Source organism: Aspergillus mulundensis (genome assembly GCF_003369625.1).
Source record: "Aspergillus mulundensis strain DSM 5745 chromosome Unknown scaffold_8, whole genome shotgun sequence".
NCBI classification, from domain to species: Eukaryota; Fungi; Ascomycota; class Eurotiomycetes; order Eurotiales; family Aspergillaceae; genus Aspergillus; species Aspergillus mulundensis.
Genome location: NW_020797896.1, coordinates 1699222 through 1726868, shown reverse-complemented (window position 1 = coordinate 1726868; position 27647 = coordinate 1699222). Strand labels below are relative to the sequence as shown.

Genomic DNA, 27647 nt, shown 5'->3' with positions numbered 1-27647 from the left:
CTCATCGTGGCGTCTGATCGCACGTACTCGTCCACAGCACTCAGGGTCCAGCTCGACCTTCTGAAAATGACAACCCGGAGTCCCGGACCATCGTACCTAGCGTTGACGGATGACCAACCACCGACCGCTTCTCCGCCAGGGCCATTTCAGCCCCTCAGCCCTCATGGGTCTAGATCGACCGACGATCGCCTGAACAATGATATTGATGAGTGATCAAAAGTCGACGATAATCATGCCAGACACGGGCGGGACAACCCGCCCCATGCGGAGGCAGTCAAACCTGGCCTGTTAGATGAGATCCAGCCTCACGAGCTTGCGATGTCTCACTTGGAGACCAATCGTAAACACTGCCAAGGACGTGGTGTTGCAATGCAGCTGCAGGAGCGCAGCACAAGGGAAACGATGCAGGGCCAGGCCAATGAGGCGCGCCAGGAACACGAGCTGCCCGCCGCACGAGTCACTCGCGATTCGCGAATAGTTATAAACAGCAAGACCCCGGCAGCCATCATTCAATTCTTTCCATGCTCTGATCAACAATGTTCTTCTTACCTTTTTTGCTCGGCTCGGCTGCCGCCCAGGATGGTAGGTCCTTGCTCTAGATTTCTAGGCCTTGAATTGACTTGAGGCAGCCATCACCAGCGACCAATGGCTCATCACGCTAAACACGTCGATCTTCTGGCCTACGTCAACGGATTACTTTTACGGGCCTACTACTGGACCTGACGCATCCGCCGTGTCATGCAATGCCGCTTGGATTGAATACGCACGGCGCTCTACTGAGCTGCACTCTCTAGGGCCCACGACCACAAGCCCATATTATGGATCTTACACCACCAGCGAAGGCGCCTGTCGCACTTCCGTCACCGCGGAAGACTGGTCAGACACCCATACAGGCCCCCTAACCACCCTGTGCGATGGCGCCCCTCGTGCGCTGGGACCCAGAGAAACAGTCACCGCGTACTACCCCGGCACCGGGCCATGCTCTACATGGGTGAAAACCAACACTTACACAAGCACCCTCTACCGCGATCCCGGCGCCACTCCTGATTGCACTCTGGAAGTAAGTGAGTGTATTCCGATCTGGTCAACGTACTCCGAGCTATCAAGTTCGTACCAAGATTCCATCATCACTTCTGTGCCAGGCGACACAAACAGCCCCATCCGACCATGGGACTGCCCAACGCCCACCAGATCGTATCCGGAAGAGAACCCATGCTCAGCCTGCCACTTCCTGCCTGGAACGGCAACCCTCTTCTACTGGCCAGTCACCACAGACGCCGGGGATCTCTGTCTGCAGAACGGAACTACCCTCTCCCCCTCCGGACCCAGCACCGCCATTGTAAACGGAGAAACATTCGTCTCCCCAACAGTCTACCTCTCATTCACAACAATCTACGCCTGGAGCAACCGCCGCGCCCACCCCGGAAGCCAATGCGGCGAGGACCACTACAACACCGTCGTAGCCGTGAACCCAGAAACACTGACTTCAATGCGCCACCACCGAAACGCAAAGTATCCATACATCGGCACCGCCTACCCCTTCAACTTCGCCGAATTCCAGCCCCACGAGATCGGAAATTACACCCAGTCGCTCGTTCCATGGCCGCAGTACCGCGGAGGCCAGCAGTGCCCGATCCCGGACGATAGCACCTGCACCATGATTCGCGATGACTATGTGCCTTGGGTTAAGATTCCGGAGGAGGTGAGGAGCATCGATCCCGGCTGGAGCGTCTGCGATGACGACTGGTATATCCCGCCTGTTACGATGGTTGCGCTTGATCGGGAGGAGATTACCATCACGCCGACACCGGAGGTTGCTGAGCAGAGGTTGGCGTGGGATGCTGCGGCGCCTGGGGAGGGGCTTGCGGCGACGACACCAGAGCCTACGAGGGGTTGGTAGACACGACCCCGGTCCTACTGAATGCACCGTAGCGCTCGAGACAAGTATTAGGTCATAATGTCCACAATCCAATCAATCCGAGCGTGTCTACCTTGTATTATTGCTCTTGCCACCAATTACCGCCGTGAAGCTCAGCTAGTCTAAGCATTAAGCATAAGCCTCGCATCCTGTTTTGTTTATCCATGAAGAATGCCGCTAAATCTGCATCGCAATTTCCCCCTCCCCCATCGTCCGGATATAGCGCCGTAGTAACAACTTTGAACGGACCCGCGATATCAACCGCAAAGACACCGTGAACGCTCGTCTCGACGGCAAATGCGAGAATTCGATATCACCCTGACCCATCATCGCCAATCCGAGTTGTTCGGCGAACGGGCCGTTTACTTTCGTCATTTGGGCACCTAGGGATATGAGCGATTCGGAGTGTAAAAATCATGGGAGGAAGGGCCCGGCGCGGGATGGCGGTTGGTGGTGCGGGCATCGTCGCTGATATTACCAGGTAGATCGTTCATTAAGTGCATAAAATTATAGATGGAATATTCGAGCCTCAGATTGAGATTGAGATACTAAGATGCTTCTGGGCTTTTATACACTGCTTCAAACTATACTTGCTCTGGTATAGGAGGCTGAACGCGACAACGCTATACAGAGAAAGCCTGGGGATGTCTCGACTGGAAGGGAAGACATTGCGCCACCTTCGAAATATCGCATTGAGCCGAGTCAAAGGCCTGGACGATCTTTGAAAACAGATTGGTTGGGCATCTCCTGCAATTGAGGCTGGTTGGGCTGTTCGCGCAGAGACATTCTATAAACACTCCGAGTTTGTGCTCATCTGCGCATCCAGTGTCCCTTTTGTATGTAGAATTATGACATAGTAGATTAGATTATCAGTCTAGGCAAGAGATTTGAACCGACCAAGACACGCCAAAAACAAGTTGAAAGAAGAATACCCAGCAACAGTCCAATCTTTTAGCTCGCGAAACCCAACGCAACAGCTTATGAAAAGTAAAAAGAAAAAAGAAAAAAGAAAAAGCTACATCAACTTAGCATACATCTCGCCCTCCTCATCCAGCTCCTTCTCACTCTGCATATACTCCTTAAAGCGCTGGAAGCTCGAATTGCGGCGCTGGCGGCGGAGCGCAGTGGGACCGATATTCTGCTCCTGATTCTCCGGTTGGCCAGTATCCAGGTTCAGATTCTTGTCCTCCTCGTTGCTGCTGGAGCGCTCGAGGGCCAAGCTGGCGAGATCGGGCTTCTCGCGCTCGCCTTCGCCGGCGCTGCTGCTGCGGCGCCGCGGCTGGTGGTGCGGTTGGAGCATGCGCTCTATGAAGCCTTCTTTGTGGAAGGGGTCTGTACGTTATGAGAGGGAAATGGGGTAGACGGTAGGGGCAAGGGGAAGGCGGACCTTCAGGCATGGCTTGCTCTGACTGGTGTAGAACTAGAGAGTCTATTGCTGACAGGGGAATACGAGGTGAGGTCAACTGAGGTCAAGAATGCGGGGGGGAGGTTGTATTATGCTTTGCGTGGCGAGCGCGGTCCGTCCGCTGTCCGGGAACGCCATGCACGTCACCACTGCCCACCACCACTATATGGTAGCTGAGGTAGATCCAAGGATATGACAAATAGATCCAGGGAACCAAGATCCAGTATAGATAGCAAGTCAAAGCTTCGCCTCGCTCTTCCTAAGCTCCGTCTCCGTCCACTCCCACAGTCTGCTCCCCATTTGCTGATCGGTCACATAGCGATTTCGTGGCTTCCCAATGCCGACAGGGACATAGTAGCCACCGTTGACAAGCTCGCCTTTCTTCGCGCCCACCGCAGCCCAGAGCTGGTTCCACGCGCCTTGTTCGACCTTCGTCCCGATCATGCCCATGATTTTGATCACCCCCGCCGCAAGCGGGTTGCTTGCGCCGACGGCGCCGTAGAGATCCGTCACGATGATACCGGGATGTACGGAGACGGCCGTGATCGACGGATACCGACGCGCGAGTTCAGCGGCAAAGAGGATATTAGCGGCCTTGGATGCGCCGTAGCGGGCGTGCGTATTGCATTGCTTCAACTTCGTCTGATCGAGCACAGTCTCAAAGTCGGGCGCGAGGTTATGTCCGATCGAAGAGAGCGAAACGACGCGGACATCAGAGCCCGGCTCTTCAGCGGTCTTGAGTAGTGTGGGGAGAAGCAACTTCGTGAGCAGAAAGTGTCCCGTATGGTTCGTTCCTAGTTGGATCTCATGCCCTAGATCCGTTTCGCCCGGTGGGAGGGACATGACGCCCGCGTTGAGGATCAGAATGTCGAGGCGCGACGCATGCGATTTGAATAATTCAGCTGCATCGTGAATGGACTTCGTATATGTCAGATCCAGCGGGAGCCAGGTGATTTTGACGTTGGGCGCAGTCGACTCAAGCTCCCTTATCGCGTTCTGGGCCTTTTCCTCGGATCGCGCAGCGAGAAAGACCTGCTCGGGGTTATGTTTGAGGATTTGCCGGATCGTCTCCTTCCCAAGGCCGGCGTTTCCTGCAGGTCCCTGTCAGCACCTTAACTTTAATTGTAATTTTCTGCGACTCAGTGCTTACCTCCCGTAACGAGAACAACCTTCCCCGAAAGATCCGGAATGTCGCGCTCAGGGCGGAAACTGACGCCGCCGATGTAATTTGTTGGATTCAAGTTTGCCCAGACGAAGGCCGCCGCCGCGGTAATGAACATGGTCGCGTCTGGAATTCGTAAAAAGATAAAGCAGGAAAGGAGGCCGGTTTATTTAGCAGGGCGGCCCCGTAGATAAATACACCGGCGATGGTGCAACCGCGGTTGATCTTCACGGGCGCGGGCCAGGGGAACGTCATTTTGTATCTTCGTAGATCTTGAGCCGTTTGTGGCGGGCTTGGGGAGACATCCGGCTCCCGAGGGACGGCATCGGGGGAGAGGCTTGGACAGCCGGGTCTGATTCTTGCTGAGATGGGAAATCCTGTTTCTGTCGATAGCTTCTGACATCGCTTTCGATCGATGGATGGTTGGGAACGGTGACAAGGTCTGCCAGCGGAATCAGGCAAGGACATAGGGACGCCAAGCGTGCATAACTCACCCATAACTTTATGCCCGTCACATGACCAAGCCATACACTCCCCTCAACAATACTTATCTCTGAACATCTGTCTCTGGAAGTAGAGAGCTTAGTCTGGATGGGATCGGCACGATTGATGCACTAGAGGAGCATACATCTATAAGAAAGCATTAACTTGCCAGCAGTCAGTAGCTATTGTATCGCGCTACACATTATAGACTGACTTTGCAATCAGCAGGCATCCAACCTACTCCCTGGGAACCACTTCTACAAACTGTTCTAATAAGGAACTCAAGATGCGACCCATAGCGAAAGAAAAGAACAACTTTTGACTTTTATTAGTGCAGTGGCGACGTGGATGCTGTAGGAACACAAGACAGCAAATAAGCCGCATAGATCCCTTGTATCTTCCAAGTGCTAGTGCTGAAAGACTAACCATCAAGAAAATCACATCAAGTGCGGAAATAAGGCTTTTGAGAACAAGAAAACAAGAGAACTTTTCACAGACGAAATCCAAGCCAAAAATCCACCTGAGAGAAAGACAGAGACAGGCAAGATAAGCGGAAGCCAGAGAGACATATTGAAAACATGAGGGAAAACAACGGAGAATCAGGGGTATTGTAGCACAGGAAAACACGGCTTTACAAGAAAACAGTGAAGAACGCAGTACAAACAAACACCAGCTCAGCATGAAACCAGTTCAGCAGGAAACCACAGTAGCAAAGAGAACACCCACTCAAAGCAACCCAAGCGCACGCTGCGCAGCCCTATGGAACTCCTCCAACTTCTTATTCTGCACACCAGCCTGATCGAAATTCTCAACATCAAGCCAGCCCTCAAACCCCTTCTTGAGAACAGCCCACTCATCACGCAGAATGGCATAGTAAACCGTATCCCGATTGCGCCCCTTAACAACCATATGCTGACGGAAGAGCCCCTCATACTTAAACCCAAAGCGAATAGCAGCGCGCATCGAAGCCTCGTTAGCCGAATGGCACTTCCACTCGACACGGCGGAAGCCCAGGTCCTCGATCGCATGCTTGAGGAGGAGGTAGACGGCCTCTGTGGCGCCGGTGGTACCCTGCAGGGGTTTGGTGAAGATGACGTGGCCGATTTCGAGGCGCAGGTTGGAGGGGGAGATGGCCATGTAGGAGATGAAGCCGATTGCCTTGCCGGTGGTGTTGAGGTTGGGCCGGCTGTCGAGGATCGCGAAGAGGAGGGTGTCATCGGATGATATTGCGGCTGCTAGGGTGGAGCGCAGGTCTGGGAGGTCGGCGAAGGGGCCGACGGGCACCCATTCCCAGAGGGCGGTTTGGTGGGGGTGCGCGTTGTTCACGAGGGGGAAGAGCTCGTCTGCGTGGGCGGGGGTTAGGGGGACCAGCTTGATGGTGCGGCCGGTGAGGGTGGTTGCGGTGGGAGTGGTTGCTGGTGGGAGGGTAACCATGGCGGAGGTAGTGGGAGACATTTTGTTTGGGATTTGAGAGGTATGGGATTGAGGTGAGAAGGTAAGAAGAGACGAGAGAGTGAGGAAGAAAGGAGCGGGTTGTGATTTTTTTCTGCGGTTGGTTTATTGTGTTTATATATGCAATGAGAAAGCCGGTCCCGGGTCCGGGCAAAATCCTGCGCATGCAGGAGTTGCATCACGCCATTGCTCTGGCCTGCTCCTGCCTTAGACAGTCAAGTCAGCATGGTGTTCTTCACAATGTTTCTAACTTTGATCCTGGGATTCACCATGCTGCTTTGGTCTGGACCCATCCAGGATAAACCTATTCAGGTTGTCTGACTCGAATCCATGACTGGCAGGTTCTAGTCCTAATATTCATTCAGCATTCACTCAATTGCTTCGGCATAGATGTTCGCTTCGGCCGGTATTTGTCCTGTTTGATGTCAATGAGTCAATCTGACAGAGAATACGCATACGCTGGGAAATCTGCAGGTCATTGCGTGTTCGGAGATAACGCAAACGCCGGCGAAAATCGAGTACTAATCAGGACTACAGATAATAGAACAAATTTTCAGCCTACGGTATCAATGCTCAGAGAGATTGTATGCATGCAGAGTGTCAGAAACACACTGCACCGCGGAAGCTCACTTCATTTCAACTATTATGGTAACCAAATTCCTCAAAACGCTTAGACGGTACCGGAGTTGGAGATGACGACCTTCTTCTTGGTGGCACCGCCCGAGGAGCCGAGCTTCTCGACAGCGTCGACAACCTCCTGGCCGGAAACGACCTCACCGAAAACGACGTGGGCACCATCGAGCCAAGAGGTCTTGACAGTCTATAGACATGGTATTAGCTTCTGATATTTGTTTCGGGATTTGCGCGACTAACGGTGATGAAGAACTGAGAGCCGTTGGTGTTGGGGCCGGCGTTGGCCATGGAGAGCTGGTAAGGCTTGGTGTGCTTGAGCTGGAAGTTCTCGTCGGCGAACTTCTCACCGTAGATGGACTTGCCACCAGTACCCTAGCACCCACAACATTAGCGCCCTGAACCACAATTTATTCCGTCGCGAGCGACTCACGTTCTGGCGGGTGAAGTCACCACCCTGGAGCATGAACTGGGGGATGACACGGTGGAAGGGGGAGCCCTTGTAGCCGAAGCCGTGCTGGCCGGTAGCAAGCTCACGGAAGTTGCGGGCGGTCTTGGGGACGACGTCGTCGAAGAGCTTGAACTCAACGCGGCCTAGAGGAGCTGGTGGGGTATTAGCAAAACGCAAAGCGTCAGTAACAGCTGGGAGAAACATACCGCCATCGGCGGTGATATCGAAGAAAACGTTGGCCATTGTGACGGGAATTGAGGTACTCGAGTGGATGAGCAGAGCAATATGGAAGGAAAGAAGAAGAGAGAGTTGGGGACGGAGCTCCTTATATCATAAATTCTCAGTGCGGGGCACAGAGGACCCCGCCTTTGTCAGCACTCACCACGGCCACAAGCTCTCCAGCCTGCCAGCCAGCCAACCACCTTGTCGTTGCAGCACGGAATCGAGATTCCAATCAGCCATTTCCGGCGTCCCACAGGCCTCCGGCGTGAGCCACCAAGGTGCGTTTATTTGTGGTGTCCCGAGGTCCAGATCTGGGCGCGATCTTCGGTGCGAGTCTGGAGTTTGGTCTGGCTTCGTCATTCTTGGCGCCCGAGCTCGAGGACTGTGCGTATTGTCGCAATATGTTGTGCGTTGTTGATGGCCTGGAATACTCATTCTAAATAATATAGCAACAAAGAAAAGATCTAGATGTTCCTGCAGCCATACACGTGGCTTCCACTCAATTCCAGGATCCCGGCGTCGCGTCGTAAGTGCAGTCAACAAACCCCGCTAGGTGGTGCCTTTATGCCTGAGGCGTCACTACCCCACCAATGCTGCCTGAGGCTGCAAGATGCATCCGGACGTTTTTCAAGAAAGCGAATGCAACGCCCGCTGCGATGAGATGCAGCTCAAGCATGTGGAATGAAAAAGCCTTTAAGTATCCGATAGTAATAGCTAGACATGGGCCTGTTGAAATTAGGGACTGGGTGCCAATCTGCGTTGTTCCTAGATTTATTCTCTACTCAGCGTAAATATATATAGACGACCCGCGAAAAGTTCGTGGGACGTCAACAGACTAAAAACCCCAAAAGGGAGCATAGGAGAAAGAGGATACAGAGAGTACATGATCTATCGCAAGCATAGAGCTCCAAAGGAAGGCTCTGTAGCGCTTATGAATGTCAATCGTACATTGTTCACAGTATAGGTACTGTTCCCTTGCCTCGGTCACCAGACTTCTCTCACCACTCTCATTGATTTTCATCAATACCAGCGCGTCTATAATCTACGATCTATTAATCAATCCACCCAATGTATTTGCGTCGTTTCCGCTTGCTTTATTTTTCGGGCACGAGGTCAGAGAGAGCGGGGAAGTCGATTCCGACCAGGGTGCGCCTTCAACTCCCACAAGCTGCGGAACCCGATCTGAACCACATCTCGCGGTCGCACAACCATGGCACCAAATGTCGAAGAAAGCGGAGTACTAATACTAGCGAGAGAGGACACCGATACTGGTGCAGCCCAAGAGCCTCAAACGGATAATTTATGGTCGCTGAAATGGACAGTGGGTGATGGATGGTGGCATCGTTCAAGGTGAGCGCTCAACACGAGTACGGTAACACACTGATCTCTGATTCTTCAGCTACACCGGCGCCCTTCTTTTCAACGTAGCAGCGTTTATCCTTCCAGCTCTATACAGTACTCTCGTGAAGATATGGATCGCCAACATCGACTCCTCCCTGGTCGTTACGACCGACGTCTACACCTACATCGGGACAGTGGCGGAGGTGCTGAACGAAGGCCTTCCACGGGCAGTGTGGGTTACAATTGCAGACAAAGAGGCTCGCTCGTTCAAAGCACGCCTCGGGCTTGCCCATACCCTCCTTGTCTTCCAGTCGATCCTCGGCCTGATCATGAGCATTGCCTTTGCAGCCGCAGCCAGATCATTCTCCGCGGCGTTTGTGCCCCACGACGTGCGCGAAGCCAGCATCACGTACGTTCGAATCAGCGCCTTCTCGGCCTTCAGCTCCGCCATCGAAGTCGCAGTTTCCAACGCCACGCGCGCTCTCGATAAACCGGACGTCCCCTTCTTCATCAGCTCCGTCAAAATCGCGATCAACATCATCCTTGACTTGCTCATCATCTCCAAGTTTCACGTCGGCAGCTGGACGCCGGATATTAACGTACAGGCTGGTATTCGCCTAACTTGCGATCTCGTTGCTGCTGCTGCTGGATTGCTGTACTTTTTCGGCACTACAAGCATAGAGCGAATTGGGCGTCGGCTGCACTGGAAAAGCGAGATGCCCACTGTGGCTGCATTCCTCGTTCTACTCAAACCAGGGTCTTTTACATTCATTGAATCGGCTGTTCGAAATGCGCTCTATCTCTGGCTCGTCTCCGGAGTCGTCGCCATGTCCGCGGACTATGCTACCGCATGGGGAGTCTTCTCAACTATCCGCTGGGGACTGATCATGGTGCCGATCCAAGCCCTGGAAGCAACGACTCTAGCTTTCGTCGGTCATGCCTGGGGCCAGCTGAAACAGAAGGAAGATGGACGTCGCCGGTCATGGACAAACTCTTTGCAGTACGGAACCCCGAGCCGTCTTCTATCGTGATCCATCAAGATCTAGATGCTAATCATAAAAAGCGGTCATCCGGCCCGCGATTCTCTCCGTCGCCATTGTTCTGGTGATTGAAATCCCGCTCCTGATATTCATGTCGCTATTCGGCTGCGAGCGCTTCGCCTTCTGGCTCAGTCAATCGGAGCGGGTATCAGACATCGTGACGCACATGTGGCATACTATCGACTGGTACGTTCTGCCTCGCCAGGTCTCGAAATATCTAACCAGCTATGCAGGTGCTACATTCTCTACGGAATCTCGACCCAACTCGCCGCCATCCTCCTCGCGACCCGGACGTCATGGTACCTAGGCCAATCCCTCATCTCGAATCTCTTCTATGTTCTTCCCTGGGCAATCGTATGCCAGGTAGCACACTTGGACGCGGATAATGCATGGACATACCACAGCCTGGTGTTTGGTGGGAGCTTAGTGTTCAGCTTTGGCGAGATTCTGATCGTGGATGCGTTTTGGGCATGGCGATTTTTGAGGGGGAAGCTATCTGCTCACAAGGTTTAGGACTTGAGTCATAGTAGGAATCTAAGTTCTTGGATTTAGCGCAATCTAGAAAACGACGAGGCCTAATATGCTAGTGATACAATAGCATGGCCGCCTTTCGTCAGCCGCTGATCAATGCCATTGGCAATGAACCATCTAGCTCGAGACTAATAGCCTATTATCGTACCCCAGTAGACCATGAACTCAGATCCGAGGCAGCAAGCCAACACAACCCTAAGGCCCTAGAGCTGGCCCGAATGAACCTTCCAGTCGCCAAGCCTGGATGCCGAGACACTGCCCAGTGCCCACAGCTGGTCCACGCCCAGCCCCACATCGATCGAGCCCTAACTCAATGACCAACGTCCGCGGCCAGGAGGGTATAAGCTGTCTATCAATACAGCGTCCAGGAACAAAGAGACGGAGAGAAAAGCCAGGTTGAAGAAGCGGGTTTGACTATGCCCTGACAGACTCAGCTTCCAACTCCGCACCTGGATCAATTACCTAGTCAACGCTTGCAAACGCCATACGCAAGGCGGACTCTCTCTGCCAGAATAATGGATCTCTTCGAGCACGGCGGTGGAAATGCGGTAGCTTGAAACTAGATTTAGTCTTGACCGGAAGAGCATGAGGAGAGGTTTGTTCGGCAACCTTAGTCTTTAGATAGATTCCCTGCAGACTCATTGTATCGTTCCAGCGACGGCCGCCATAAGGGACTTGGAAGTCTGGTCGATAGCAGTCTCGGTCGGGGACGTGTTACTTGAACTGGGAAATCGGGAAAGGAGGTAGAGGGTTGGAAATCGATTTCTCTAGTTCAGGCTGCAGCTTTTGTCAGCTAAGGATCGAAGATGGATCTTGTTGGGGTTGGGTCGAGGGGAAGGAAACAATGGCATACCTGAATTGACCGGCCTAGTCAGGACGTCTCATAGCATGTTGCTGGACGTCTCATGTAGTCGATCACAATCCACAGGAAAACAGTTCAGGCTGTCGGCTAATGACATACGATAAGTCTCTGTTCATTTTGCAGGGAAGATCATCGGCCAGAAGCAGCTCCGAGAGGAATGACTCCCAAAGTTCCCAGCTCTTGAGGCCCTTGCCGGAATCACTAGCGAGGAAAATAAAAGCTGAACCCCAGCCAAGAGCCTAGAATTGTGGAGGCCCTATTCACACGACGGGGATCTGTCAAATCCTCCTAGCATCTTACTTTCGCCGCCAGCGGAGAGAAGACAGTGTTCTCCCAGATGAGAATGGTGCAGGTGCTCGCAACAACTAGGAGTTTCCGAATAATTTTTCTAATGCAGACCACACAGTTTTTGAGATCTTCAATCATGAGCAAGTCGAGAATGGAGTCGTCGAGTGGGCATGGGTGGCCGTGGATGCCTCCTGCGCAGCTGGGGATGGCGGCGGTCGTGGAGGCCAACAGGCACTCCAACTGCAACAGGCACAGACATTAATACAAGGCTTTTGCATACTAACGGAAGTTCTTAGCATGTTACAACCTTGCCCTGCAATTTTGGTGAGTGTGCAGAGCGCAAAGTGGGAGGTGCAGGGGGGTGAGCCAGCCGCTAAACCTAATTAGGGCATAACACAACAGCACCTGCACCCTTAAAGCAGCATTAAGGCTCTTTTACACGCTGGTTGTCTTGGTATAGACGCTAGAATAGGGGTAGTGCTCTTTAGAAACTATACTCTTAGGCCTATATGCTTGAGACTTACTCAGGGTTCATTTTGACATTTGCCAGTGTAGAATCATGTTGGTGGTTGGGGTCTTTTTGTGATTTTTAGTGAAGAGTAGAGTGGATACCCTACCTGCCGCAGTGAATGAAGCAGTGAATGAAGCAGTTAATGGATGTGTTACTGCTAGTCATGGTCTTCAGCCCAGGAAAGCTATAAGCCCCCGCCCTGTTTCCCCTCTTTGCTGTTTTTTCTTATTCTTCAACTGCTCCCTGTTGCTCTTTCTGTTCGCTGTCGCACTTGAATCTCATCTGACAAAGTTGCTGTCTGCTTTCTCTCCTCTATTAGTTGTTACTGGTCGGCCTGTGCTTTGCCCAAGGTACAATGGCGTCCAGTACCAATCCCTCCCTCCCTCTGGAGATGATATTCAACATCATCCGCTGCAGCGTTGAGGATATGAACCCCATGGGCGACATGGACCATGTTCTACGCCTGCGTCAAGTTAATAGTACGGCCTCCTGTTCAAACACCAATGGATAACACAAGCTAATATTGTCCTCTCTTCTAGGGACATTTCGTGACGAGGTTGAGAAACGTCTGCTCGGAAGACTCAACATGAATCCCTTTTCCTGGGCACGCCTTCCAATCCGCCTGAGACGCATCTACCTTGACAAAATCCTTGGACCTGATCCGAATGCCAGCAATCTCGCCAAGTTCATGGATGGGATGCTCAATCTCAGCCCGTACCCAGATAGGGAGGACACAAAGAGCAAGCTTCTCGACGCCATCTCCTTTGGGGAGTGTAAGCTCCAGAACCTGACCGCTCCGCCCATCGATCCAGAGACACATCCTCGGTTTCTAACTCGAGCTTCCTCGCTGACGGTTTGGCCATATGAAGAGTATTTCTTCACCTCACCCGGGTTTGAACAGCATTTGGAGGCAGGACGCTGGCACCAGGCTTGGAGAAGACAGACACTCGAGTCAACGTTCTGGGTTCTTCTCGCCTGCCGCGCCATCCACCATGGAGATGTCTCTGAGTTCCGCCGTATGCTTCGTCGGTGTGGATACAATCTGGTCACGCATCGCTTTGGACTCTCGGTCCTGGATGAGGTAGCCAAGTTTGGGCGTAAACGGATGGTTAACATGATTCTTCCCCTTATCACGCCGACCGACCTGTTACTTGTACCAGCCGAACACTCGGATCGTCCCAGCAACAATGCAAGGCTCTGGGCTACTTGGAATTCGCTTGGAAGCCGCCATCCCAGTTTCAAGTGCAATATCCTGGCCCACCAATTCGGTGGCGCATACCGGGGCCTCATCTATCAATATATCTATCTGCGTCCTCCGAATCCTAGAGAGTATGCTCTTGTGCAGGTGGCTTTGGCTCATGGGAATAAAAAGGCCGTCAAGGTATTCATAGACCTACTTAAACGCACTGATGGAGACGTGGGAGAGAAAATCAGCTATCTGCTCGTTGAGGCCACAACAGGATTTGAAAAACCAGATACGCTCACTGGCATACTGAAGACGCTCCTCCAAGGTCTGGCCAAGGTCATCAAAGCAAACCAATCGAGGCACCGTGAGTTCCAAGAAGCTTTACGGTCAGCGGACATGACCAAAGTCAATAGCTTTCTGGCGAGTACAGAATTCGATCCGAGCAACGCAAGCGAGAAATACGTGCGCGAACTGCTGCCATTAGCGATGAACGCCGGCAGACGCGATCTGGTCGAGACACTGATCGACCGCGGAGTCAATCCCAACGGTCCTCTCCTGGGGCGTGGAAAGGTGGCTGCCAGCCCTCCACCCCTGAAGGACGCTCTGCTCGCCAACAACCTAGAGTTCGCTTCTGTCCTGCTTGATAACGGGGCATCGTTTGAGGTCGGCCAAGCGGTATCAGCCGAGGGGAGCACGTTGGCACTGAGGAAATTGCTGAAAGCCGCCGTGATTCTCGGCAACAGCGGCGCCGTTGAGCTGGCACTAAGCAAAGGCGCAGACCCAGTGATCTCTTCGCGCAAAGCGAGTTTCGTCGTGCAGTTGACCCAAGGGCAGGACGACGATGATCCTTCTTACCTCTGGCAGGTCCTCTTGATGTTCTATCCTGGCGTTGAGAAATACAACAAGCATGTCAAGCGCGTCGAGAAGGATAGGGCTCAGGGCAATGTGCCGATGAACATCTGGGGTCGATACCAAAAGCAGTATCGGACTATGTATGGTGTTCAAGGCCATCTCTCTGGAGAGGAGGTGCACACTGTCCAGGTTCGCTATCGTCTCTTGTCGGACCAGGGCCAGTAAATTGTTATTTGCTCCCTTGTCTGTTTTCCTTTGTTTTCATGTCTAGTCGCCTCTCTTGGTTTACTTGTTGGTCTCTGCACGTTCATCAATCACGTCCCTATCTAAATGTTCTTTATCACACCTACCCATTCCTTCCCAGCTCCACGTCTCGCGTTACATGTTTCTTTCTTGTCTACGGCTGTTATTTGTTGGTACAAAGGATCCTGTATCTTCGCTCCAGAATAAGGTCTAACTTACAATACCAAGAGTTAGTTAAATAATAGTAAAGAGACTATTCTTCAGCATATAAAGGCGTAAGTCCATGTCTTATTTCTCGTGAAAGGTAGTGCAGTGCAGTAAAGCTGTATGCAACTCTGCACATGAAGCATGCATTTATCCTTCATGCTGGCTAAAAGTAATAAACACAGGCAAATTAAGCGTGCATTCTCCTTATACTTTACCCTTAATGGTTAATAGGAAGTTATTTCCCCTTCCTAAGTATCGCCGCTATCCCAGCCGTTTGACAATCACATCGCATGGTAATAGTATTCGCCCTCGCTGGCCGTAGAGCTAGCAATCATCATCCGCCCCATGAATGCCCACCGTTGCGTTGTATTTTCTATCTACCCTTCTCCCCGATGCGCCTAAGCTTTAACCTTGTTTTGTTAATCGGGGGTGTCCGAATATGCCGGAGTCAGTATCAGGATTCCCCTGAACCATCGTTAAATGATGCTCTGTTTATATGACGGGAATAGTAGTCGACGCTCTTTTTCCACCAGATGCCGTTCCCTGTTACTCTCTTTACCATTCAAGATTCGACTTCCCTGAGATAGGGTATTATAATGAGAACTGCAGCCCTATCCAGCTTCGTTGTTTCCAAGGTTCTAATCTTGCACCGGACCGAATACCATTTCTAATTCTTTAGCCTTGTTCTAATCCGAGAGGTGAATCCCTAACAACGGATTTGTATTTACCGAGCACATGCCCCTTTATTAGCCAGCGAATAATCCCACTGCTTCTCTCGCAGTTTGTCTAATGTCCCAGGACCTAATCACGAGGTTCTTGCATTAACCATTTACCTTCCATTTAAACCTTCTAGTTCGCTTTCGAGCAGTTCAACTTCCACTTAGGCCTTATTCCGTACGCCAGCCCCAGCCCAGTGTCTAATTCCAGCGGTGTTAGTACGTGATACAAAATAGGTACAAGGTGTTAGGGTTCCTTAAGATAAATGCAGCCCCTTCTTGCACAAACCGAACTAAATCTCATTAGAGCTTTTAGTCTCCAGCCGGAGGAAACGTCCTTTTGCTTCTTTTGCGGTTGCTGAGACGAATCTAGCGGGCTGCTCCCAGGTGCATCTTTAAGATACGCGACAAGATCCCAGGCCCTTCAACCCCGCTCTCCCACTGACTGACTGACAAGGATAGACAAACAACGCGCAAGGCCCTAGGTATGTTAAGCACTGTCTTTCTCGCTGCGTGTTGGTTCACTGATTTCGCCATCTCTATCCAGATCAAGATGGATTTGCTTCAACGAACCATCCCATGTCTCTGCGTATATATGCAGGCCGCTTTTCCCATGGCCTTCCCCTTTCTCATTGGAGGTTCATAACGACATTTGACTCGGGGCGGAGAAAAGCTATGAATACAAGGATGAGTAGTGGACGGTGACAATCACTTATGTGGCGATTCTTGCGCACAGCTGGAGGGAGTTTGACTGAGCATTCCCAAAACTGGAGCTAAGATATGTCGCGAAACGAATGGGGAATGAGAGTCGGGCATGGATGAGTTTAAAAGCCCCCAGGCGCTTCGAAGAAGCGTAAGGGCATCTCACGGGGAGCGGGGGCATTTTTAAGCCTCGATACAACCCTAGCTTCGACCTTATGCTAAGCCTTCGATCTTTAACGGCCTTCCTCCGATACAATTCGATCCAGTGAAATTCCTCTTTTTGCGTAATCCCTCAATCAAAACATATACATCCACGTTGATTGTATGCCCTACCACACGGAGAAAATCGACGAACAACGCAAAGGAGATAAAGAGTCGGGACACCATCCATTACTATCTCACGGCCAATCTATATGGATTAGAAGTTCAGACTCGTCTTCCAACGCGGCCTCCAATAGAACCTATGTCGACATCCTCGCTTGCTGAACCAGGTAATCCACCCAAGGTTCGAATATCGATCTGGAATCTCCGCTAGGATGAATTTGGCTATGATTTCGGTTAGTTCCAAGGAAAGCCTGCCCAGAAGAGGACCAGGTTTGGGCAATGTTTGTTAGATCAAATCTTACCCCGAGGCAGCGCTTTTGGTCCATTATTCTAAAATGGGCGATGATAACAGGGGTTGTTGTTACTTATATAGGTGGACGTGCGCTTTATCTGTGCACGTGAGTTACGTAGAATATATAGGGACTGTGATGTTGGATGTGCTCAGAGTGAGAAGGAGTACAAGGAATATTGAAGAGGGTCTTCTAAACAAAGATATAGTTTATTAGAGCTGTTTTTAACATACATTGTTTGACTGTGTGATACTTGCATGACATATTAGGCTATCTTGCTATTCCAATTTGTGTGCCTAAGTACGTGAATAATTGAAACTGTAACGAATAAAAACAAAAAGATAACAAAAGAGATTAATGACAGGAACACAGATGGTTGGTAGATTCGCAACATTTAATTTGCATCAGCAAGGTCTAACACTTCTTGTTCCTGTGCAGAGGATCCATAGAGCCAGCGTTCATACCCATCAAGGGTCCATTTCTCTCTGCAATGAACCATTACATTAGCTCATGGATAGTGTATGAGACACGAACGGTGCGGCACACAAGGACATCAACTCCAGAAAGAAGGCCGTATTTGTCCTGGATGCCGGTCATTCGTTGCGTGGTAGACAGAGAGCTAAGTCGCCACTCCAGTGCACTGGGTACAGCCTTGCAACCCGGTATTTCTTCAGGGATAGTGCGATCCAGCAGGAAGAGGAAGTCCAGATAGGAGACGGTGTTGGGGGCAATACTCTCGACCATGAAGCGTTTGCGGGGATGGCCGAACCTGCGATCAACGCCCCTGGCGAGCAACATCTCGACCAGCTTGCTATGACCGAAGTAGATGGCCGCTACAAGGAGGTCCTTGGTTAGACGGCCTTCGATGGTCCAGTCGTTCGCCTGGGATCCATCGGAGATTGCCTGGTTGTAGTCGAGCATCAGTTCGAAAGCTTCCGTGTCGTCCTGTTCAATGGCCTTGAACAACGCCGTGTCAATGCCGGAGTGCACACCGCGGTAGAGGAAGTGCTTGAGGATGTTGGTGCGTTGGCCTGCCCAGCCCTGCAGCTCTGGATCTACGGTCATCAAGTTGGAGAGGTGATCACGGCGAGGAGGGGCGGGACCTTCAGGGTGGAAGCTTGGGTCAAAAGCGTCAGAGCAAAGCAGCATATGGACAAGGAGGGCCTTTCTGTTTTTGACTGCTTGCCATAGGGCGTGATACATGTCCCCTGCGTCGAGGTGAGCCGAGTAATTTTCCAGAAGCCACTGTGCGGTGGTGTCGCTGAGCTCCAATACCATTCCCATTGTAGCCCAATTGAAGGCACTGCGCACCACCAGCGTTGCGTTTTGCTGGGTTGTGGCTCCGGCGAAAACGATCATCACCGCAAGAGCATCGTGATCACCATTGAAAACGGCTTGCTCGTGCGCAGTGCGCCACAGGTTTCCGTTGTAGAGTTGTTCAAACAATTCTGTTCGGACCAAAGGCACCATGGACCGAGCCATGTTGATCTTTCCCAAGGACAGTGCAACCTCGAGCAGGTTGATACCAAACTTGGTTGAGCCAAGCACAGGGGCGCCCCAGATGTGTGCGAGCTCAAACTTCAACTCGGTGATATCCTCATGACGCAGGGCGTAATCGGCAAGAAGGGCATGCAAAGTCTGATAGATTGTCTCTTGGCCCCAACGCGCATGCAAGTCCCTCACCTCATCCCGGTCAGGCAAGTAGTTTTCGATAACGGTGGTAGAGACGAGGAAGTCCGTCGCTTTCCAGGTACCATGAGCGACAGAGTCGAGGAGCCGGGGAGCAGTTCTTCTCGACGATCGGGTGCGACAAGGTCCAACATATCATCCATGAAGGTCTTGAAGTAGCTTTTCTGGAGGCTGATGCGTTCGTAGAACGTCTTCAAGAAACGTTTTTTCAGCTCCTTTGATGCACGTGCCCAAGTAGGGACTACGATACTGCGCCCGATCTGCCGTCCAAAGACGTCGCGTTCCGGCTGGCGGTTTTCCGTAAAGATCACTGTCGCTTCGCCCTGGATGCGGTGGCAGATAAGTCGCGTGGTCTCTTCCTCAAAGTGGCCTATTTGTAAACAGCCAGTTAGCTTGGATCATGGGCAGTACATGGATAGGAGACATACGGCTAACGAGACGAGGAATCAGAGCATCTTGGCGCGAGGACATGTTGACATAGTTCTCAAGGATCATGTAATGAATCTCCTTGGGGAGGTTGGGGAGCGGATTGGGTTGTATGCCGGCCATCGTGCCTGAATAACGATGACTACGACAAATAGCTGTAGCAATAGCTTGTAAGAGGTGCAATCAGAGAACCAAGAAGTCCAAGAAGGCGGTTAGGGAATGAAGACGAAGAAAGAAAGTTGTAGAGGAGATGGAGGAAGGCCTGTTGGGGCGAGAGAGACGATGAACTTATACTGGAGGAGAACGAGCCCAGGAGCGGGTGCTGGGAGCCCTTCACCAAAGAACGAGCCCGCTGGTGAAGGGACGAGCGGGTGCTCCTGGACTCCACCTTTCAGTGAATCGATTTCGACGCTGCTCGAGTATGAGGTCACGGGGCGCCTCTTGCCTGAGGACGAGAACTCTGCACTCACTTTCTGGAGCATCACCAAGACATTAACTGATTTCCCTCGGCCAATTCAACTCATCGAGTGGTCAACTCGCCAGCCCATCTACCGCTACGACAGAAACCGGCAGGATTAGAACCGTTTCCTGCCGCGTGGTACTGATCACTCCTTCGGGCGCAAAGAGGCGCGGACGAAGTTTAGCAAGAGTCAAAACAAGACTCATTGATCCAACGAGTACAGACGGGGTTCATTTCGAATACGTAGTACCGTAGCAATGAGATTCTTAGACCTACTCGAGGAAACTAACTCTTCATCGCGCTGGCGTAGGAACGCACCTGATCAGGTGTGAAACGAAGACGCAATATTCCGCGCAGACTTTGGCATTGATCCCTCGCAGACTAATGTAGTTGAAGAGCTGAAGCTAGCATGTCTATAGTAAGAGGCGGAGGTAAGATCGCTCTCGAGAAATGTGCGGAGGCTTGGACATAAATGGTATAGAAATCGGATTCCATGGGGATTTGAGGGCACAGACGGTGGAATTGTCTCTGGTGACGGTAGAGATTGTCCAGTGGGATTGAGTGGCTTAGGATGGGGATGAGTGGTTGGTTATTATCAGTAAAGACGAGAGCAATGGCATGATGTTGACGCTGGAATGTTCAACTGGAAAGGTTCAGGTCGTCTTTCCATGTACCCAGAAGAGAACTAAGGAAAACGCAAAGCTGAAGAAGACTGTGTTGCCAGTGTCCTGATTTCGATCTTATTGTAGAAGGAACAAAGTAGTAGTAGTAGTAGTAGTGATATTTAACGCCCCGGGGATCGCTAGGCGTACGCCTAATGTTCTAGACCTCCCTTGGGGTATGGGGGCGTGCCGCCGCAGGGTAAGTGGCTTATTTAAATAAGTTTTATTTAAGTAAGTTTATATACAGGAAGGCTTTTTATTTTAAAAGGTAACTTTTAAAGCTTATAGGCTAGGCACCTATTTTTTATATATTATTTTTATATATAGTTATTAGCAGGTATTATTTATTACATGTTTAGGGTTTTAATTATAAAGGGTTATAAAAACCTGCTTTATTATAAAAAAAATATATTAGCTAGAGCTAGTTATGTTAAAAAAAGGTATTTAAAATAAAAAAAAAAATATAATAAAATAAAAAAAAAATTATTTAATATTAAGCTAGGTAATTTTAATAATACTAGGGTGCGGGGTGCCCTAGCAGGGGTAAATAAACTTATAAAAGTTTATAATTCTAAATAATAATATAAAGTTTTTAGGCTTTAATTTATAAAAATACTTTAAGGCCTTAGCCTTAATTATTAATAATATTATAAAATATTAGGGCTATTATAAAAAGTATTATTTAAAATAATAATAAAAAACTAGGTATTTAAGGCTTTTACTTATCCTGTAAAAGTAAGTAAGCCTAATATTTTTATATTAAAAGTATTTATAATATTACTTAAAGTTATTATATAAAAACTTAAGCATAAATTAAAAATATAAAATTAATTATTTTAGTACTAGTTTTAATAATAGCTTAACCTAGTAAGGCTTTAATTTTATAATAAGTTATTATTTATATTATATAAATAGCTTTATAAAGGTGCTTTTTTATTATTTAGCCTAGGTAATATAATATATTTACTTATATAAGCTATATATTTTACTTATTATAAACTATGCCTTTAAAAAGTTAAGTTTTAAAGGTTAGGCTTTTATAAAGGCTACCTTATTAATAAGCTTATTAACTAGCTTATTACCTTTAATATTTATATGGCCAGGGGACCATCTTAAGTAAATTATATATTAATTTATAAGTTAGTATAGCACTTAAAAAGCCTAATTAAATAATAATAATAATTATTTACATGTATATTAAATTACTAAAATATTATTTATATAAAGCTAATAAATAAAAGCCCTAAAAAGCTTTTTAATTATTACTTTTAGTTTTTAAAATATATTAATAGTCTTAGTATTATAAATATAAGACTAGGCGCTAATTACTAATAATTTCTATACTTAAAAATATTATATATAATATACTATATAGCTATAGCCTATATAATAAACATTTTAATATATTTATTTAAATTTATTACTAAAAATTACCACTTTTATTATTAATAATATTTATTATTATTATTTAAATTTTTTTATAGCTAGCTTCTTGGCCTTGCCCTTAATAAGGTTTTTTAAATACTTTTAAAAGTAATAAAAATATACTAGGACTAGTTTTAAGGTATTTAAAAAAATATTTTTATAATTTATACCTTAATTTTTAGCCTTTAATAAAAGCTAGCGCCTTAATTTTATAAGATTTTTAGTAATATTACTTATGTTATTAATAAATTTTAGTTATTTACTAGTTAAAGCCTTAGGGCAAATTATAGTTATATTTTTTTAATATTATTATTATAAAAAAAAGTTTAGTATTTTTAAAAAAAAATTATTATAAATATTATTTAAAAAACTAGGAGTATACCGCGGGTGGCTAAAGCTAATATTTTTTTAATTATTTTAATATACTAGCTTAGTTAAGTATTAACCTTTAAATTTTATATATATTTTTTAGGCTTAGTTTTACTATTATATTACGCCTTTATATTATATAAAAAATTAAAAATAATATAAATAATAATTACCTTGTAAAGTAAATTTATAAATAAATTATATATTATATATATTAAATTATAAATATATTAGGCTATTACATGGGCTTTAGCTACCTGTTTAATAATATATTAATACTAAAAAAGTTATTTATTAAAAAAAATATTTAGCTAGTATAGCACAGGCTATTTTTAGCCTAGTGCTATAATAATAAGGGTAATTATTAACTAATTATTAATTACTAGTAATAATAACTTACCGTGCTATTTTTAGGTAATATATAATATTTTTAGTTTTTTAGGTATAAAAGTTATTTTATTTTATTTTTTTTAGGCTAGCATGCCATAAATATTTTTTATTAAGTATTTATAATTTATATAAAAAAAGTTACTCGCGCGGTTAAGGCAAAAGTTATTTATATAATTAAAGTATAAAATTAAGTTTACTAGTAATAATTTAGCTATATATAATAAAAATAATATTAAAAAAAGGGGCAAGCCTTGTGGCGTGCTATAATATACTAAGTATATTATTATTATAATAAATTTTAGGTATATTTTTATATTTTATTTATTAAAAAAACTTATAATTAAAATTAAAAGCACGCGAGGCTAGCCTTACTTTATTATTTATTAAAGTAAGTATTATAGTAAAATAATATTAAAGGTACTTAAAATATTTATAGTAACTATAATAATCTCCTAGATTTATAAAAGTATTATTTTAATATTATAAATAAAAAAGGTTATTAAGTTTATAATTAAGTACTTAAGTAAAGTATTATATTATTATAAGCTTAATATATTTTATACTAGTGTAATAAAAGTAATATAGCATGTTATAATTTATTTAAATTTTTTTTAATATTAAAAATAGTGCTATAGGGCGCTAGGATTAAAGTAAAAACTTATTTTTTTTATTATTTTTTAAAAATATTACTACCTCCGCGAGCTTTTATAATAAAAAAAAGTATTTTAATTATAAAAATTAATTATATAGCCTGTAAATAGCCTGCCTAATATATTTTTAATAAGCCTTTAAAATATAAATAGTTACTTAGTTTACTTTAGGAGAAATACTACTTATATTAATAATATTTTTTTTAATTTTTTTTAGCAAGATTTTTTTTAGCTAGTATAAGTACTTATTTTTTTACTAGTATTTTAATACTAGGGGATTAAAGTCTAAATTATTATTTATATTAAATTATTTTAATACTATTTTTTATAAAATATTAGCCTTTTCCCGCGTGTTTTTAATTATTTTATTATTAGTTAATAATAAAAAAGCTTTAAGCTTAGGCTTTAACTTATACTAAGTTATTATTTAATATAATTTTTAATTATTTTTAATATTATTAATTATTTTAGTTTAATACACGTGCTTAGTTTTATAAACTATAGTTAAAAACTATTTTTTTTATTTTAGGGTAGGATTTACCACCTAGGCATAATAATTTTTTATATACTTATTTAATTACTAGGGAGCACCATGGCTTCCCGGGTTAAAATATTTATTTATAATTTATATAATTTTTATAATAATATTATTAAGGGACTTAGTATATTAATTTAATATTTTTATACTTTTAAGCTTTTTAGGTTAAAATAAAAATATTATTTTATTTTTAATAAGTTTAGCTAGGTATTTTAACTTATAATTTAGTATATTATAATAATATTATTTTAGTATTTTTTCCCCGCGCCCTGGTACTATAATAATTAAAATTTAATAATTAAAGTTATTATATAGCTTGGGTATTACTAGCATGTAAGTAAAAAAATATTTAAAAAGGTTAAATTAAAAATATAATTAGCCTTATATATAGCCATGCTTAGTTTATTAATATAATTAATATTATTATTACTAGCTTATCTAGTAATCTTATTATTATAATATAGGTTATTTACTTTAAGCTTAAAGGTATTATAAGTAGTATTAAAATCCCTGTTAATTATATAATTTAAGGTAGGAATTAATATAACTAAGTAATTAATTATTTTATAAGTAATTAATTTTTAATATATATTTAGGATTTTAATATTATTTATTATAAGCTATAGCATATTTTAGCTTTATACTAGGCGGTGTTATTTAGCACGTAGTACCTTTTTTTTATAAATATAGGTAAGTATTTTAGGGCACTTTTTAGCTAGTTCTCGCGGTTGTTTTAGGTGTTTACTGGCGCGTAGCACTTGTACGCTGGGTGGTTCTGGGTTTTCGTGCCTGCGGTAGAAGGAACAAAGGACACCAAGAAAGGCAGTGTCTTTCAACCACCTGCATCCACTGTTTCCTTGTGAACCCCTCTCTCACTGTTGATGCTACAGTCAAAAACCGCATTTAGCCCATCGTGTATCTTCTTTAACAAAGTCAGGGCTCTCTGTTCAGAGTCTAGAGCACAAAGTTCTCTACAGTGTTCATCTTTACCAGCTGATGAGGAATCAAGTATATTGACGTACAAATGCTACAATGGACTAACTGCTTATTATTGCTTTCATTTCCAAGTTACTCCAAACTCCAATACATGCTGATTTAGTTTACTGTAGACGGAATCCCCGTTAAACCATGACAGGATGAGAGAAAAGAGGAAAATCACACGAAACTGAACCCCGTGTCGTACTCAGCATCCCGGACCGCAGCGGGATGATCGCGACGGTAATAGTCCTGAAATCTCGATATATCCTCGATGACGGCATCACGGATCTCGTGCCTGATCTTGGTCATCTCGGCCGCAAGGTAATTGTCAGTGTCCAGCCATCGGGCCAGTTGCTCCGCCTGGGAATCATCGGCGTCCGCGACTTTCGCGCGGATATAATTCTCCTCTGCACGGCGCCGAGCCCCTTTCAACACAGCAGGAAGGAAGCCCCGAAACCGCGTGTGGAGGGTTTTCAACCGCCGCTCCAACTTCTTCCGATTCCCGCTGTCGATCATCGCGTCGAGGGAAGTGGACTCGAAAAATACGTAACTAGATCCGCAAGAGCAGAGACGGAAGGGCCCGCCGAATTTGCAGAGGATGTCGGCGATCTCCTCACTTGCAACAGCATTGACTGTGGCATTGTCGCCCAGTGCAGAAAGCCGGAACCGTGTGCTTCGCGCTGTGAGGTCATGGCCTTCCCTGAGGAGGCGGAAAAGATCTCTAGTATTCCCGTGATGGATTGCGTGGAAGGCCAACATGATCTTGAATGTCTTCTCAAGCGGCTCAAACGGCTTCACCCAGTGGAGGTTGGGTATGTTGCGATATGGGGTGATCTCGATGGGCTCAAGCTCGGGCGAGTCAGGGCTGAGATGGTACAGAAAGCGAGTCCCCGCGTTGCTGGCGGTTGCTATGTCCAGGAGCTTGAGCAGGGTCTTTTGCCAGTTTTCCTCGTCATCCCCGTCCCACGCCTCAGCGAACTGGCGCATCTCTTGCATCCAGGTGGTGAAGTGGCAGGGGTTTTTTTCGTGGTGCTTGACCCTATGCATGAGGTAGAGCATCTTCAGGCGGTATGGAAAGCTTGCCCAGGAATAGTTGGCGCTCACATTCCTTTCATCGAACTCCAGGTGCAAGCCCTCCCTGCCCTCCAGGCGGGGACTACGGATCAGCTCTTTGGTTACGACGTCGTTCCAGTGCCCTAGTAAGTAAAACAGACGGTCAGCCTTCCGTACTAATGTCAAAGCGAAGAAAGCTAACAAGGGCGGATGACTTACGGTTGACAAGGCGGGCGCCGAAAGTGTCCTGAAGAGGATTGTCTTCGACGGCGTACTCGATGATGCTGTGGAACACCTCAAGGGGGAGTTTGTCCATAGTGTAGGTACGTGAGCAAACTGATAGTTTCGAATTGAGAATGTAGCTGGTTAAGGGAGAAGAAGGAAGGATGTTGTTGATGGTAAGTGTGATGGTTACGATGGAGGTTGTTCGATATTTTATACTTGGCCAGGAGAAGTTGGGGAGCATCTCTAGCCAGTTTCATTCACTTCCCAGGTTGTCAGAGCAAGTAAAGCTCCAGGCCTTCGATATTAGGGCTAAATCCCTGTGACGATGACATGCAGTGAATGGACACCCGTCTACCCAAGAGGCTCCCCGTGGTGAATGAAGCCTTTTTGCCAACTCCAGAACCCCGCAACATCATGTATATAGTCATCCCTCAATTCCTTTCGTCTTTAGTTTTCCATCCTTCCTCCATCTGCAGCTAGGTTTTGGATCTATTGATCTTTTACCTTCATCGTCCTTCTACACCGATCCTCTTACGTCTACTTCCTTTCCTACACCTGCATCCATACTCTCCTCCCACATAGTTGATATCAGACAGGCGGAAAAGGGTCTCAACATGGAGAGACTACCGCTAGAGGTCTTTACTAACATCATTGAACAAGCCGCTGATGGCAACCCCCACCGCGATACCCTCAATGCCCGTCTTGTGGACCGTAAGTCATCCGTCATCTGTTGCTATTTCTCAAGGAATCATAAGCTGACTCTCTGAATACCAGGTGAATGGGACAGAGTCGCCACCAAGGCCTTGATTACCAGCCAGCGTCTAGAAATCCACGGGCTTCAAATCTGGGATCGTGTGAGCTGGGAACATAATCGATTTGTGAACCTCCCTCAAGAGTGGAAGATCCGCTACCTGGAGTCCAAAGTCAAGAGCTTCAAGAACAAGCCTTGCAACCTTTCCCGCTGGATCACTGAAATGCAGGACATCGCAGCTGCCAACGGACAGGATGAAACGGAGGTTTTCCAGCAACTGATCGAGGCAACCACGAACACCAAAGCAGCGCCCCGCCTGCTCCTCTTCGACGAAAACACCCCCGAAACCCGCCTGGCTCCCGGCCAAACCGAGACGGATTTCAAAGCACAGATCGAGTACATCAAAACCCGGGGCCTCAGCCGCAATGACTTCCACGTCTGGAACCTCTGGCCGCGGCCCTTCGAGCCCCTCGCCACCACCCTAACCATCCTCCAGGGCTACCACGCCATCCACCACGGCGACGCCACAAAGCTCGCCTCCCTCCTCGCGGCCGGGCACGACGTAACAAAACGCAGCTTCCGCTTCCGCATCTGGGCTTTGCCGGGTGAGACCGGGACCGTTGCAAACACGGACGTCGCTGCGGTGCTCGTGAAGCACGGCGCCCCCCTTATCTTCACGGGCACCACCTACACCGTGAACAAGGAGTATCTAGGCCGCTACACGCGAACCAGGAACACAAGAGGCTGCAGGGGCGCAATCAAGCGGCTGAGAAAAAGCTTCCGCGGCCTCCTATGGCGCGTCTTGGGATACGCTATTCGAGAAGACCAAGGTCGCCCTCTTGAGCTCAGGAAAGCGCGGTTCATTAACGCCTTGAAAGCGGAGTTGGAGGTCGAACGCCTTTATATGTGCCGTGACTTGCACCCTGATACTGTGGAAATAGCGCATGAATATGGGACTCTGGACCATTGGCTTGAAGGGTGGGGGGAAATTCCTTCTTGGTTTTAGATGGTGCGTTGAAGGTGTGGCATTTCTCAACTTTCTTTTTTTCTGTCTTTCTCGGGCATCTTTGGTCTGGATTCTGTGGGTAAGGTTAATGGATATCCAATGTATCACAAATCTCTGTTATTTATGTGGTCTCCACGTGGGATCATCCTCATGTACCTTTATTCCATTGTTCCATTTATCATATTCTACAACTTAGATAGAAAGTGAGC

The 27647-nt window shown here is 47.0% G+C and overlaps 10 protein-coding genes across 10 annotated transcripts; 4 read left to right on the top strand and 6 right to left on the bottom strand.

The window, feature by feature from the left end:
* Positions 1–536: 536 nt before the first annotated feature.
* Positions 537–1900, top strand: DSM5745_07914 (uncharacterized protein; the record flags this gene model as incomplete). Its single annotated transcript, XM_026749930.1, has 2 exons — positions 537–582; positions 630–1900. The coding sequence occupies 2 exons, from the start codon at positions 537–539 to the stop codon at positions 1898–1900; spliced, it is 1317 nt and encodes a 438-aa protein (XP_026601962.1).
* Positions 1901–2933: 1033 nt separating this feature from the next.
* Positions 2934–3315, bottom strand: DSM5745_07913 (uncharacterized protein; the record flags this gene model as incomplete). Its single annotated transcript, XM_026749929.1, has 2 exons — positions 2934–3250; positions 3306–3315. 2 exons carry the CDS (start codon positions 3313–3315, stop codon positions 2934–2936), a joined length of 327 nt encoding a protein of 108 aa, XP_026601961.1.
* A 245-nt stretch (positions 3316–3560) lies between these two features.
* On the bottom strand, positions 3561–4603 carry DSM5745_07912 (putative short-chain dehydrogenase/reductase family protein; the record flags this gene model as incomplete). Its single annotated transcript, XM_026749928.1, has 2 exons — positions 3561–4414; positions 4474–4603. 2 exons carry the CDS (start codon positions 4601–4603, stop codon positions 3561–3563), a joined length of 984 nt encoding a protein of 327 aa, XP_026601960.1.
* A 1091-nt stretch (positions 4604–5694) lies between these two features.
* DSM5745_07911 (GNAT family N-acetyltransferase) lies at positions 5695–6423 on the bottom strand (the record flags this gene model as incomplete). Its single annotated transcript, XM_026749927.1, has 1 exon — positions 5695–6423. The coding sequence occupies one exon, from the start codon at positions 6421–6423 to the stop codon at positions 5695–5697; it is 729 nt and encodes a 242-aa protein (XP_026601959.1).
* A 667-nt stretch (positions 6424–7090) lies between these two features.
* On the bottom strand, positions 7091–7744 carry DSM5745_07910 (peptidylprolyl isomerase; the record flags this gene model as incomplete). The annotated part of the gene is made up of 4 exons (XM_026749926.1): positions 7091–7240; positions 7294–7425; positions 7484–7653; positions 7708–7744. 4 exons carry the CDS (start codon positions 7742–7744, stop codon positions 7091–7093), a joined length of 489 nt encoding a protein of 162 aa, XP_026601958.1.
* Positions 7745–8933: 1189 nt separating this feature from the next.
* On the top strand, positions 8934–10617 carry DSM5745_07909 (uncharacterized protein; the record flags this gene model as incomplete). Its single annotated transcript, XM_026749925.1, has 4 exons — positions 8934–9073; positions 9123–10081; positions 10128–10290; positions 10338–10617. The coding sequence occupies 4 exons, from the start codon at positions 8934–8936 to the stop codon at positions 10615–10617; spliced, it is 1542 nt and encodes a 513-aa protein (XP_026601957.1).
* A 2034-nt stretch (positions 10618–12651) lies between these two features.
* On the top strand, positions 12652–14559 carry DSM5745_07908 (uncharacterized protein; the record flags this gene model as incomplete). The annotated part of the gene is made up of 2 exons (XM_026749924.1): positions 12652–12775; positions 12836–14559. 2 exons carry the CDS (start codon positions 12652–12654, stop codon positions 14557–14559), a joined length of 1848 nt encoding a protein of 615 aa, XP_026601956.1.
* Positions 14560–17314: 2755 nt separating this feature from the next.
* Positions 17315–19054, bottom strand: DSM5745_07907 (uncharacterized protein; the record flags this gene model as incomplete). Its single annotated transcript, XM_026749923.1, has 3 exons — positions 17315–18499; positions 18571–18875; positions 18934–19054. The coding sequence occupies 3 exons, from the start codon at positions 19052–19054 to the stop codon at positions 17315–17317; spliced, it is 1611 nt and encodes a 536-aa protein (XP_026601955.1).
* Positions 19055–24580: 5526 nt separating this feature from the next.
* On the bottom strand, positions 24581–25772 carry DSM5745_07906 (uncharacterized protein; the record flags this gene model as incomplete). The annotated part of the gene is made up of 2 exons (XM_026749922.1): positions 24581–25599; positions 25676–25772. The coding sequence occupies 2 exons, from the start codon at positions 25770–25772 to the stop codon at positions 24581–24583; spliced, it is 1116 nt and encodes a 371-aa protein (XP_026601954.1).
* Positions 25773–26295: 523 nt separating this feature from the next.
* Positions 26296–27438, top strand: DSM5745_07905 (uncharacterized protein; the record flags this gene model as incomplete). Its single annotated transcript, XM_026749921.1, has 2 exons — positions 26296–26392; positions 26456–27438. 2 exons carry the CDS (start codon positions 26296–26298, stop codon positions 27436–27438), a joined length of 1080 nt encoding a protein of 359 aa, XP_026601953.1.
* Between the last annotated feature and the right edge of the window lie 209 nt (positions 27439–27647).